The sequence below is a fragment of the Aethalodelphis obliquidens genome, unplaced genomic scaffold, assembly GCF_003676395.1.
Source record: "Aethalodelphis obliquidens isolate GAN/ISIS:26980383/991018 unplaced genomic scaffold, ASM367639v1 scaffold6, whole genome shotgun sequence".
Lineage (NCBI taxonomy): Eukaryota > Metazoa > Chordata > Mammalia > Artiodactyla > Delphinidae > Aethalodelphis > Aethalodelphis obliquidens.
Genome location: NW_020837950.1, coordinates 14,970,731 through 14,985,802, shown reverse-complemented (window position 1 = coordinate 14,985,802; position 15,072 = coordinate 14,970,731). Strand labels below are relative to the sequence as shown.

General features: G+C 37.1%; 1 protein-coding gene across 7 annotated transcripts in view; it reads right to left on the bottom strand.

Annotated features, from left to right (window-relative positions):
* ARAP2 (ArfGAP with RhoGAP domain, ankyrin repeat and PH domain 2) overlaps positions 1-15,072 on the bottom strand; it is a 196,234-nt gene that overhangs the window by 121,715 nt on the left and 59,447 nt on the right. For all 7 annotated transcript variants that reach the window (XM_027103196.1, XM_027103193.1, XM_027103192.1 and 4 more), the window contains one exon: positions 2,531-2,709. In XM_027103196.1, the coding sequence (XP_026958997.1) occupies positions 2,531-2,709 (179 nt within the window). The remainder of the gene's footprint in view (positions 1-2,530; positions 2,710-15,072) is intronic.

Sequence of the window (15,072 nt, the reverse complement as noted above, 5' to 3'; positions counted from 1 at the left end):
TTCCTAAAACACTAGATTAAAGCCCTCTGCATTCAGAAGGACTCCTTATTTAGCCTGTCACCCAAGTTCTTTCCACAGTCTGCTCAACCACGTAAGAAAACCCACGAGCAACTTTCCTCTGGAGAGAAAGACATATACCAGGATGTAAAAATAGATGAAACTGGAATGGTATGTCAGGGCCTAAACATGAAGGGCCTTCCTTAATTTATCCATCTGGTCTTGAGCCAACTAATTAATTCTGTAAGACTTGACTCAAGACCAAGTGCCTTAAGACCTGGCTCTATATAATACGATGCAATTTTTTTTTAAGACCGCATATACAAACAATGGTGTGCACTTTTTAAAGGCGCACATATGGGCATGTTAAAGCATTGAAAACAGACTCGAAATATACATTCATCAAAAATAGGTTTACTTCTCAAAAGATGAGGAGGGGTCCAGCATAAATGCTTTAATTTTTAAGGAGATAATATTGATTAGGTGTATATGGAAGTGTTTCTAATTCCCAGACTTCACTAGATGCCCTTTTTGCCCTTCTCTGTAACTTCTGCACAAGTCTAATAAAGTACTGAGCTCACCATCCACCATAAATGCTGACTTGTCTGACTTTTCCTCCTGGAAGGTAAGACGTGTTCTCCTCAGTAAACACATCATTTTTAGAGTGTCTGACATGGTATACAATGTTTACTGAATGCACACTCTGAACCTCCTAGGCAACTAAGTTATTCAAGGAAAGAATTCTTAGTCTATTTCTAAAAGGTCACAAGCCAGAAATTTTCTTTTCAACATACACTTTAAAAAGACACTTTGATACAGTGGCTAAGAAGCTAGGCTTAGAGTTATAAAGTTCTTGTTTTAAATTAAACTCTGCATGATGAACTGTAATCCTTAAACAAGTTACTTAATTGTCATTCTCCTCATCTATAAAACATGGATAAGAATATCTTCCTCCTACCTTTGTGGGGAAGATTAAAAGGGAATGTTTATAAATTAATTAGCACAGTACCTGGTACCCAACATATGGTGGTCATTATTATGCTCTTCAAGCTCAATTATTATTAAAGCAAGAGTTTCTTATAATTTTTTGCTAACCAGAAAGTATTAACAAAACTTTAAAAATATATACTTTTAGAGGATAACATAAACCCAGATAATCTAGCTAACGTCAATAATGAAACTAGTAATTGGAAGTCCACCAGGTCTGTGCAAGTAAAAAATGAATACCTCAATTAATTTGGCAGAGTAACTTCCATTCTGATACATGCAAATTTTGCATTTTTAACCTTATTCCAATTTTTTTTTAAGTTTGAAGCATCTTCACAGACTGAAAATGTTCATATTCAATTCATACACATTATTAAGCTGTACATCACCACCCTTCTTGAGGAACATGCTAACTCTCCATGTTATTAATATGCCAACAGTGCTCAATGATGCCTTCCACAGTTAATTGGCTAAGAAATCTTATCCTTAAAAATGTAATTAATAAATCCACACTGAAGTTCAGAGGATGCCTAGGATAAAGATCTATAGTTAATTTTTTTGAAACTACTGTTTGTTTTGAGTTGCTATCTCTATCTTCTGTAATGAAAAATGTCAGCATTTATATTTCACTTTATCGTAACCCATGATAATTTATCACAAAGTAAGTTCATGTTAGATTGGATATCCAAAACACACTGCTTAATTCCACAAATAATGACTAAGTATCTAATACATTCTAGGCTGAAAGATTAAAAATTCATTCCTAAAAAGGGGTAAGAAAATAATTTTCTTATACATATTAAAAACCAGGTATGTTAGAGAAAAAGAAGTCTATAGAATCAAATGAAATTAACAGAATTTGTTAAAACTAACATCAGTCTCCTCAAAACATTTAAATTCTCTACTGAGTCCTTTGATGTTAACAAATTTAATATCCCAACAATCTATCTTATTTATATATGTGATGTGTGTGTGTATGCATGCGTGTGAATGTGTGTATATCAATCACTTGTCTCTTGTGAATTATCTCCTCGGCAAGCAACGTAACTACTCCAAAAAAACCGACAAAAACAAAACCAAAAAAAAAACCCAAATCCTGTAAACTGAAGAAAATATGTTACCTGTGCCTACTCTATAATTTTCTGTCACAAAACAAAAGAAATAACAACAGGCGCAGAACGAGGTCTAGTCAACAACGGCTGTAATGGTTAATTGGTTCTTAATTATTCTCTCACGTAGTTTTGTAATGTTACTTCAGCTAAGAATACTTTTCAAAAATTAATTTTCATGATTCTATTTCCTCAGTTCCTTCAAAGGGTGATGTCCAGTCTCAAATTTGATGTAGATTACCTTCCTGATTCTGGTGGAACTGAGAAAATTCGACAGAGCAACTCTTTGTTATATTTAGTGGAGTACAGAAGGCAAAAGCAAAACTCTATCAGTAAAACGTGAATAAGTCTAACAAACAAAGCACTGTTGTTAATGTAGCTTTGTCACGTTTGTAATGTAAGGAACCACAATTTGCAATCACTGTAACATAGCTCACCTGTTCATTTTTGCAAAGCCACACACTGTTTCCACTTAACACAGTAAAAATTTTAGCTTTATAGCCTCTCAGTTCAAGATATCCACATTTCTCAGGTGTAACAGCTCCTTGAGACTGCGAGGAAAGGGCCTGTAACTTCAGGGCATTTAACAGGATGCTGATCCAGTCATTTCTCTCCTCTGAAAATAGACAGGAGAAAATACATATGTTTAGTAAGTTATAAACACATACAAATGTGGAAAGAGATTGACTTTCTCTGGAACAGATCATGTACAGATTCTTTCCCAGAACCACAATCTAAATGCTACTGTCGGCAGGGCAAATGGCCCAATTTTGTTAGGGAAAATAAGTAACACTTATTAGTCATTCCTTGGTATCCACAGGAGATTGGTCCCAGGACCCACAGCGGGTACCAAGCTCTGTAGATGCTGAAGTTCCTTACAGTCAGTCAGCCCTCTGCATCCTCAGGTTCATCAATGAGGGTTCCACCAATCAGGGATCAAAAATGTCCTCAGATATGGAAATCAAGGATATGGAGGGCCGACTGTACTCAGATGTCCTGTAACCAATATCACTGGCTTCAACTGGCAGCTAAATAGAAATGCAAGATCCTAGACCCCCCTCCAGACTTGATGAATCAGAATCTTCAATTTAAGAAGATCTCTAGATGATGTGTATCCATGTTAACGTCTAAGTAGCATTCTGTTAGATTATTCATAAGATTGGATTGTCTCTTTTAATATAAGAAAGTAATATGGCTACTGAACAGGTAACAGATTGTACCCAGCAATGCAGTTACTAAAATATCCAGAAAAGCTTACTTTTTAACAGGCACTTGGAATCTACTCAAGAGTGTGCTTGCCTTGATATTCACTCACCCATTCCATTCACTAACAATAGCATCTTCATCTGTTGAATTAAAACTTAGTTCTCTCACTCTTTCCACAAAGTGATCTTCAACTATGTACAACACATTGTGTTACAGGCATAGGAATTCAATCCAGTCCCCAAAGAGCAATCAAAGCTATAAGTCAAGTTTGATATGAACACATAATGGAACACAGAATACTACAAATGTCATGCAAGAGGTATCAAATAATGTATGAGTCAATTCAATGGAGGTAAGTGATTTGCTGAAGGTCATATAGCACGTGAGTATTAAAATTAGGAGAATCAAATGTTTTAATTCTCAGACAATTGTCCTCGGCACTATGAGAAAAAAAAAAAAGGATATTTGTGCAAGCTCTTGAGGATGTGGAGCAATTTAAAAGACAAAACTGGAGTTTTGGGAGGAGGATGAGCAAAACAGAATTCTAAGCACAAGACCAAAGGCGGAAACAACAAACATCTGCTCAGGGACTAATTTATGAATGAGCATATTTATAATTCTGAACTCACAAAGAAATAATGGGAAATAGGGCTGGAGATCCTACAGTGCCTAGGAGAGGAATTTAGTCTTTATTATGGAGGCAAAAGAAAACCATTTCAAAATTCTTGGCAAGAAATGGACATGATTAAGATGACAGACCAAACTGGAAGCTTGGAGGTCAGGAATAAGGCAATAGAGTCTTAAAGTATACAATGAAAAGGGAAACATATGGAGAGTCAAGATATTAAGGAGAGTAAAAAATAGCCGTGGTTTTGAATATGTTTGACACATGTTCACCAAAAAATGAATAAATTACTCAGAATAAAAGGTAGCTGGGTATCATGAGTCAACCAAAGAAGGTAGAAGGTTGTATTAACAGAACCACCTGAGGTTTTTAGCTCCCTGGCATGAGCATCCAGGCAGACTGATAGCAATATGTGAATGAAGGTAACCTATACAAGGGAAGACTCATGACAGTGGATAAATGTTTAATGTAAAAGGAGAAGAAATGGTATACACCTGAGGTATAACTGATTCTAGGAGGCTAGAAAATGGGCCAGCAAAAAACAAATGGAAAAGTGATTATTAAGGTAAAAAGGAAAAAAAACAAAACAGGCTAAATTCCAGGTAGGAAACTTTTTTGAGAAGGAAAGAGTAAGTAGGACCCAAGCTTGGGAAATTGCCTAGTATCTCAGATCCTTCTAAGACAGGTCTGGTTAGAGGTGATGTCATTGTGGATTGAAATAAGTCTCCATATTAGACTTGCTTACATTCCAGCATGGATCCAGAGTTATTTTACAATACAAGTCTTAATTTTTAAAGTATCTTCATTCTTTCTCACCTTCAAAACTACTAAAACCAGCTAGTTGTGTCTTTAATGACCAAGGCCAAAGTATTTATTAAAAACTCATTCAACAATATTTTATTGCAGGTATTACATAATCCTCAATAACAGTGTTTGTTCCTATATACCAAGTTTCCCCAGCATTATTATAAAGTAAAAGACATGAAAATATTCAGGTAACTAAGCCTATGTCAATACACAGTAGCTACTCTACATTTTACATCTACACAGACTGCACTGTAATAATTTATTACATTTTCAGTAACAGCAAAAGACCTTCCACTCTACTTGGTGATTACTTGTGATCATTAAGTCCACACAAGATATTCCTGCCAAGTAAATGGTATATAATGTTTTCTGTTTGTTTATGTTAATCCATATAAATCACTGACTTTGAAATGCAGGTCATAATTTAATGAACGGGGCCAAAGTGATTGTGGTTTCTTTGTCAGGAAATAATTTGAAACTGGCTATTGCATTAACTGTTGGACTTAAGTATATTATGGCTGTATCTCAACAAATGGTGCCCTTATAGCCTAGAAGAATTCTCTAGCTCCTGAGGGCCTCATTTACTAATAGGAAGTACACAGTCATGAAGAAGAACAGAATTGAATAGTAACATTCAGTTTATATTTAATTACCCATACCAATGGAGATAAACAGTGATACAGACAATTCAAACACAATGAAAGAGATTACAGGTGTCATTGGTATTTGGCTTTGCAAAGTGTGCATACTTGAACATGGGGAACATGCTCTGACAAGTCACAATATTCCAAAACAAATAATGATTTCCCCTTGGGCAAAGGCAAAGCTGGATACTAAGCTGGCTTTTGCCTGCTCTTCACACTAAGATACTTTTATTCTTTCCAATAACAAGTGTTTATTGAGCATCTATTTTGATCTTAGCACTGTGCTAAGCACTATTCCCTCTGAGAATACACTCTGATGTTGATATATCTTTGCTCAGAGTAGAGTATTCCAGGTTGGAAAAAGAAAAAAAGGAGTTAGCAATGTCCTCAAACCTCAAATTATTTCTTAAGGTTTTCAGGAATGCCAACTCAGAGTGTACAAATCAAAAAAAAAGAGGTTAAAAAAATGAACAGGAGAGACTTAACATCCTCTGGACTACTGGATTTAGCACTAGGCATATTCATTAGTAAAAAAGGATTGATTATATGAGGGGTTACTACACAAGTGCCATGTAAAACATTAATAAAAGAATCTAACAAAGTTTGGATGTACTCTTAACTTTTGATATAATATAATCTAACTAAAGATTCCTCAGTGTAACCCATGATCAATATTAGAGAAGGAATTATTACACACCAGTGTTGTTCTTGAAATTGATAATGATTCATTCATACAAATGTCTACTGAGTGCCTACTATGCTCTAAGCCCTATTCTGAATACCAGCCTTACTCTCCAGAAACTTACACTCTTGTGAAAGGAGGAAGGCAATAAAATGTAGACATATATTACACGGCGACAAGTGCAATGGGATAAAATAAAGCACAGGATGAGGGGTACAGAAAGTGCTATTTTATATAGGGTAATAGAAAAAGGCTCAGAAAGAAGGTGGTGGCTAAGCAAAAGCCTAAAGGAAGTGGAAGTGATGGAGCAAGTTAGGAGGAGGACTGGAGGAAGAGCCTTCCAGGATACAGAAAGCAGAAAGTGCCAAGGCCAAGGCAACAGCAGATTTGGCATGCTCGCGGGACAAGAGACCCCTGTAGCTGCAAGGCAGTGAATGAGGTAGAGCACAGAAGGAAACAAGGACAGAGAGACCAGGGTCAGATCATGCATGGACTCTGGAAATCACAGTACTTTACTCTCAGTGAGCTGGAAACATGACAGAGCATCTGAAATAAACTGACAGGACCTGACTTTCTTGTTGAAGGATCACTCTGACAACCATACTGAAAATATGCCTGCAGTCGATCAAGGGAGGTTGTGACAATCATCAAGATAGACATGGTGGCTTGTAGGAGAGTGACGGTGGTGGAGGTGCTGACAATTGGTCAGAACCCCGACATATTTCCAAAATCAAACTGGTAAGATTTGCTGATGGCCTGGATGGGACCGAGGTAGGAAAAAAGATTCGATGATGATGCCAAAGTTTGTGGCCTATTAAATTATGATAGGCAATCAAAGTACACAACAGAGAACTTTCAACTCCCCTGGCTCTTCCTCCAGATAGCAAATGTTCCATGCCTTGCTCCTTTTTTTTTTAAATAAGTTTATTTATTTATCTTCGGCTGCGTTGGGTCTTCCTTGCTGTGCGCGGGCTTTCTCTAGTTGGGGCGAGTGGGAGCTACTCTTCTGTTTTGTAGATAGGTTCACTTGTGCCATACTTTAAATTCCACATATAAGTGATATATGGTATTTGTCTTTCTCTTTCTGACTTACTTCACTTAGTATGATAATCTCTAGTTGCATTCATGTTGCTGCAAATGGCACTATTTTGTTCTTTTTTATGGCTGAGTAGTATTCCATTGTATATCTGTACCACATCTTTTTATGCATTCATTGGTTGATAGACATTTAGGTTGTTTCCATGTTTTGGCCATTGTGAATAGTGCTGCTATGAACATTGGGGTGCATGTATCTTTTTGAGTTATAGTTTTGTCCAGGTATATGCCCAGGAGTGGGATTGTTGGATCATGTGGTAATTCTATTTTTACTTTTCTGAGGAACCTCCATACTGTTTTACGTACTGTCTACACCAACTTACATTCCCACCAACAGTGTAGAAGGGTGCCCTTTTCTCCACACCCTCTCCAGCATTTGTTATCTATAGACTTTTTAATGATGGCCATTCTGACCAATGTGAGGTGTACCTCATTATAGTTTTGACTTGCATTTCTCTAATAATTAGTGACGTTGAACATCTTTTCATGTGCCTACTGGCCATCTGTATGTATTCTTTGGAAAAATGTCCATTAAGGTCTTCTGCCCATTTTTTGAACGGGTTGTTTGTTTTTTGTTGTTGAGTTGTATCGGCTGTTAGTGTATTTTGGAGATTAAGCCTTTGTTGGTTGCATCATTTGCAAATATTTTCTCCCGTTCTGTAGGGGTTTTTTTTGGTTTGGTTTGGTTTGTTTCTTTGTTTGTTTTATGGTTTCCTTTGCCATGCTTGCAGGTTTGATTAGGTGCCATTTGCTTATTTTTGTTTTTATTTCTATTGCCTTGGGAGACTGACCTAAGAAAACATTGGTACAATTTATGTAAGAGAATGTTTTGCTTATGTTCTCTTCTAGGAGTTTTATGGTGTCATGCCTTATGTTTAAGTCTTTAAGCCATTTTGAGTTTATTTTTGGACCACTCAGAATTCGTAAGCCTTCTAACTATGAGAACTGCCCACTGAAAATGTGATATCACCTGTTTTTTAAAGTAACACAACACCTGTGTGACTACAGGTGCCAAGGGCATACAGACTAACTGAAGGATCATTAGCTGTTACAACCCTCTGAGCAATTCCAGCAATTCTGCTTGAGGACAAAAGGAATCAGATTAAATTTTCTAGTTGAGGAAGAGAATTTTAAAGATGTTATTATTTCAATAAAATTAACTTTCAAGTAAGAAAATGACAATATTTTCACAAGGAAATCCAGGGGAATTGAAGCCTTAGAAAATTTGTGGGGAAAAGATGCCAAATTGTAATCTTCTCTTAGCAACACCAGTGGGCAATGCAGCATTTTTGAAATCTTGACACTGGTTTCAAGGGAGACAAAGGGAGCTGTGTATTTAGGTCACTCAGATACTTTTCACCAAAAATGAAGAATTCATCTCTGTTACGATGTCAAACTACTGCCCCCTTCTGCTCTAAACTTTGATTTTGCTTCTTGATTAGATTGAAGCAAAGTTTAATTAGGCTTAAAGTTCATTAAGTCAAGTTTTTCATAAGCCACTATGGTTGATTTCTCAGTGTCCACCAAATAAAAAATAATCAACCATTTGTATACATAGAAGGAGGAATAAAAAAAAACTTAATAAAATACATATAGTATCTTGTTGAAGGTTCCATACCAAATATATAGACACATGTGCCATTTACATATATATACATATACACATACATACACATACACACACCCTTATACACTTATCTTTAAAAATGTGAGTTGTTACTATGTAAAAATGACTTTCAATGAAAACAGCATATTCATTAATTCTATGTTGACAGTCTCAGTTTTCACTGAAGCAGTATTTTCATGGTTTCAAAAATTAAACACCGAATACTTATTTAACAAACAATAATTCATACTAAGGTTCATAAAGTGTTTTTTTTGTTTAATAGATCTTTATTGGAGTATAATTGCTTCACAATACTGTGTTAGTTTCTGTTGTACACCAAAGTGAATCAGCCATATGCTTACATATGTCCCCGTATCTCCTCCCACTTGAGCCTCCCTCTTATCCTCCCTATCCCACCCCTCTAGGTCACCGCAAAGCACTGACCCGACCTCCCTGCGCTGTGCTTCTGCTTCCCACCAGCCAACTATTTTACATTCAGTAGTGTATATATGTTGATGCTACTCTCACTTCGCCCCAGCTTCACCCTCCCACCCCATGTCATCAAGTCCATTCTCTATGTCTACCTCTTTATTCCTTCCCTGCAACTAGGTTCATCAGTACCATTTTTTTTCATAGATTCCATATATATGTGTTAGCATATGGTATTTGTTGTTCTCTTTCTGACTTACTTCACTCTGTATGACAGACTGTAGGTACTTCCACCTCACTACAAATAACTCAATTTCACTTCTTTTTATGGCTGAGTAATATTCCATTGTATATATGTGCCACATCTTCCTTATCCATTCATCTGTCAGTGGACATTTAGGTTGCTTCCACATCCTGGCTATTGTAAATAGTGCTGCAATGAACACTGTGGTATGTGTCTCTTTTTGAATTATGGTTTTCTCAGGGCATATGCCTAGTAGTGGGATTACTGGGTCATATGGTAGTTCTATTTTTAGTTTTTTAAGGAAACTCCATACTGTTTTCCATGGTGGTTGCATCAATTTACATTTCCACCAACGGTGCAGGGGGGTTTCCTTTCCAACACACCCTTTCTAGTATTTATTGTTTCTAGATTTTCTGATGATGGCCATTCTCACCAGCATGAGGTGATACCTCATTGTAGTTTTGATTTGCATTTCTCGAATAATTAGTGATGTTGAGCGTCTTTTCATGTGCCTCTTGGCCATCTGTATGTCTTCCTTGGTGAAATGTCTTTAGGTCTTCTGCCCATTTTTTAATTGGATTGTTTGTTCTTTTGCTATTGAGCTCCATGAGCTATTTGTATATTTTGGAGATTAATCCTTTGTCTGTTGATTCGTTTGCAAATAGTTTCTCGAATTCTGAGGGGTGCCTTTTTGTCTTGTTTATGGTTTCTTTGCTGTGCAAAAGCTTTTAAGTTTAATTAGGTCCCATTTGTTTATTTTTGTTTTTATTTCCATTTCTCTAGGAGGTGGGTAAAAAAAGATCTTGCTGTGGTTTATGTCAAAGAGTGTTTTTCCTATGTTTTCCTCTAAGACTTTTATAGTGTCTGGTCTTATATTTAGGTCTTTAATACACTTGGAGTTTATTTTTGTGTATGGTGTTAGGTAGTGTTCTAATTTCATTCTTTTACATGTAGCTGTCCAGTTTTCCCAGCACCACTTATTGAAGAGGCTGTCTTTTCTCCACTGTATGTTCTATCCTCCTTTGTTGTAAATTTGGTGACAATATGTGCGTGGATTTATCTCTGGGCAGTCTATCCTGTACCATTGATCTATATTTCTGTTTTTGTGCCAGTACCATACTGTCTGGATTACTGTAGCTTTGAGGTGCAGTTTGAAGTTGGGGAGCCTGATTCCTCCAACTCCATTTTTCTTTTTCAGGATTGCTTTGGTTATTCGGGGTCTTTTGTGTTTCCATATGAATTGCAAAATTTTTTGTTCTAATTCTGTGAAGAATGCCATTGGTAATTTGACAGGGATTGTATTGAATCTGTAGATCGCTTTGGGTAGTATAGTCATTTCACAATATTGATTCTTCCAATCCAAGAACATGGTATATTTCTTCATCTGTTTATGTCATCTTTGATTTCTTTCATCAGTATTTTATAATTTTCTGAGTACAAGACTTTTGTCTCCTCAGGGAGGTTTATTCCTAGGTATTTTTTTCTTTTTGTTGCAGTGGTAAACAGGAGTGTGTCCTTGATTTCTCTTTCTGATTTTTCATTGTTGGTGTAGAGGAATGACAGAGATTTCTGTGCATTAATTTTATATCCTGCAACCTTACCAAATCCATTGATTAGTTAGAGTAGTTTTCTGGTGGCATCTTTAGGATTTTCTATGTATAGTATCATGTCATCTGCAAACAGTGATAGTTTTCTTTTCCAATTTGTATTCCTTTTATTTCTTTTTCTTCTCTGATTGTCGTGGCTAGGACTTCCAAAACTATGTTGAATAAGAGTGGCGAGAGTGGACATCCTTGTCCTTTTCCTGACCTTAGTGGAAATGTTTTCAGTTTTTCACCACTGTGTATGTTGCTTGCTATGGGTTTGTCATATATGGTCTTTATCATGTGGAGGTAGGTTCCCTCTATGCCCATTTTCTGGAGAGTTTTCATCCATCATAAATGGGTATTGAATTTTGTCAGAAGCTTTTTCTGCATCTATTGGGATGATCATATGGTATTTATTCCTTAATTTGTTAATGTGGTGTATCACAATGTTTGATTTGCATATATTGAAGAATGCTTGCATCCCTGGGATAAATCCCACTTGATCATGGTGTATGATCCTTTTAATGTACTGTTGGATTCTGTTTGCTAGTATTTTGTTCAGGATTTTTGCATCTATGTTCATCAGTGATATTGGTCTATAATTTTCTTTTTTTGTGAGACCTTTTTCTGGTTTTGTATCAGGGTGATGGTGGCTTCGTAGAATGAATTTGGGATTGTTTCTCCCTCTGCAATTTTTTGGAAGAGTTTGAGAAGGACTGGTGTTAGTTGTTCTCTAAATGTTTCATAGAATTCGCCTGTGAAGCCCTCTGGTCCTGGACTTTTGTTTGTTGGAAGATTTTTAATTACGGTTTCACTTTCATTGTGATAGGTCTGTTTATATTTTCTAATCCTTTCTGGTTCGGTCTTGGAAAATTGTACCTTTCTAAGAATTTGTCCGTTTCTTCACGGTTGTCCATTTTATTGCCATGTAGTTGTTTGCAGTATTCTCTTATAATCCTTTGTATTTCTGCAGTGTCAGTTGTGATTTCTCCTTTTTCATTTCTAATTTTATTGATTTGTGTCCTCTCCTATTTTTTCTTGATGAGTCTGTGCAAGGGTTTATTAATTTCATTTATCTTCTCAAAGAACCAGCTTTTAGTTTTATTGATCTTTGCTCTTGTTTTCTTCATTTCTATTTCATTTATTTCTGCTCTGATCTTCATGATTTCTTTCCTTCTACTGACTTTGGGTTTTCTTTGTTCTTTTTTCTCTAGCTGTTTTAAGGGTTAGATTGTTTATTTGAGATTTTTCTTCTTTCTTCAGGTGAGATTGAATTGCTATAAACTTCCCTCTTAGAACTGCTTTTGCTGCATACCATAGGTTTTGGGTTGTTGTATTTTCATTGTCATTTGTTCCTATGTTCTTTTTTGTTTGTTTTTTTGCGGTATGTGGGCCTCTCACTGTTGTGACCTCTCCCGCTGCGGAGCACAGGCTCTGGATGCACAGGCTCAGTGGCCATGGCTCACAGACCCAGCCGCTCCGTGGCATGTGGGATCTTCCCGGACCGGGGCACGAACCCATGTCCCCTGCATCGGCAGGCAGACTCTCAACCACTGCGCCACCAGGGAAGCCCCCTATGTATTTTTTAACTTCTTCTTTGATTTCTTCAGTGATCTCTTCATTATTTAGTAGTGCACTGTTTAGCCTCCACGTATTTATGTTTTTTAGTTTTTTTCCTGTAATTGATCTCCAGTCTCATAGCGTGGTCAGAAAAGATGCTTGATACAATTTCAATTTTCTTAAATTTTCCAAGGCTTTATTTGTGATACAAGATGTGATCTATCCTGGAGACTGTTCCATGTGCACTTGAGAAGAAAGTGTATTCTGCTGCTTTTGGGTGGAATTTTCTATAAATATCAATTAAATCTATGTGGTGTATTGTATCATTTAAAGCTTGTGTTTCCTTATTTATTTTCTGTTTGGATGATCTGTCCATTGGTATAAGTGGCGTGTTAAAGTCCCCTACTATTATTGTGTTACTGTCGATTTCTCCTTTCATGGTTGTTATCATTTGCCTTATGTATTGAGGTGCTCCTATGTTGGGTGCACAAACATTTATAATTGTTATATCTTCTTCTTGGATTGATCCTTTGATCATTATGTAGTGTCCTTCCTTATCCCTTCTAACAGTCTTTATTTTAAAGTCTATTTTATAGGACACGAGTATTGCTACTCCAGCTTTCTTTTGATTTCCATTTGCATGGAATATCTTTTCCCATCCCTTCACTTTTAGTGTGTATGTGTCCCTAGGTCTGAAGTGGGTCACCCCGGGATCGAGTGGACCAGGCGATCGCCCTTGGCTCCTCTCTCGCTCCTCCCGGAAGGCCCCTCCTGCCTGCCTCTCCTGCTCTCCCCAGCCTCAGGGGTGCCAATCCTGTCTGGCCTCCACTTCTCCTCCCCCCTCACTCACCCCACATCCTACCAGTTCACTTGGCGGTTCCTCCCATCTCCTTGGGCATCAGGGTCCCCCACCAGCGGCTGGCAGGCGCCCTAGTTGTGGGGAGATGCTAACTCCATGTCTTCCCACACCACTATCTTGATTCCACCCCCTCCATATACTAAGTTTACATCATAAAGATGAACTATATACCGGGGAGGGACTTACTGGTCCATCGTAAACATGTAACTTTTAAACATGTGTGGGTTGATACATTTTCTTTAAATAAAATGTGTCTGTTTAATTTGTAACCGCCACAAGTAAATATGGCTAAACAGATTTTCACACAAGTCGAAGCTTTATTATGTCTAGCCTAAAATGCAGACTCTGTGGCATATGTGAATTTCCCTATGAGAAGCCAACGGGAAGAGGATAAGCACCTCAAAAAACAGGCAGTCAGCTCGGGCAGTGGAGACCAGAGCATAAGGACTGACCATTCTGATAGCCAGTCGAGAGGAGCAATGCCATGTGTTTTAAGAAAATACAGAAAAAGAGAAACTGTGATTTCAAAAAAGAGTCTCATATCGAGTATCACAACTGTGGATAATTTTCTGAATTTCAGGCATTTGAGTCATAATACATATGTCAATATCAAATACTCTAGGACAGGGGCTGGCAAACTTTTCTATAAAGGGTCAGAGAGCAAATATCCCAGGCGTTCCTGGCCATACAGTCTGCAGCAACTACTCAGCACTGCCACTAAGGCACAGAAGCAGCCATAAGGCAACATAAATGAATGAGAGTGGCTGGGGTCTAATAAGATTGTACTTACGAAAACAAGCAGCGGGCCAGATTCAGGTTACAGGCCAGTTTACCAACCCCAGCTCTAGGCTACAGTTCTTGACATTTGTTTTTAAATAGCAAGTCAAGTGAGAAACACTTCTTACGTTACACCTGGGCAGTATATACATAGGTACGTTTCACACTATGAGACTTAACACTTACTGTAGGCAGTGCACTTTGATATTCCTTATTCTGCTGTATTTTATATTTGTTTGGTTTTTGTTTTGTGGGACTTTGGGGGAACCATCAGAAACCACTACGCTGATCTCACAAATTGACAGTGAGTGACTCACAGTTTGAAAAAATTTGCTGCAGTGTGAGCAGCAGTTGGGACTTATCCATTTACTGATTATCCCAAGTAATAATGGAAACTTTTCAGTGACATACAGTATTTATTGAGTGCTTTCCATGTGCCATGCATTGGCATATGTTCTAGGAATCCAGCAATTAAAAAAAAATTGCCCCATAATTTCTAATACTGTTGTAGTTTATAAAAGGTAAATACTTACATGTGTAAAATAGGATAATAACTGTACTACCTACAAACCTCATGAGACTATTGGGAAAATGAAGCGTTTAGCAAATATCACATATTCAGTAATTTTTCCATACCACTATTATTCAAATAATTAAGTACCAAGAAGTACTTTTTAAAATCAAGTTATCATCTCTACTAAAATAAAAGATGCTTTAAGTTAAAATTCTAATTCTTTAGTTAATGAAGATGGCCTTATTTACATTATTTAAAAGTAGTACTGATATACTGAGAGTCAATCGAAGTTACAACAGAGAATTTTAATTTGCCTGTCTCTCCCTTCCCCATCTCCCCCACCCC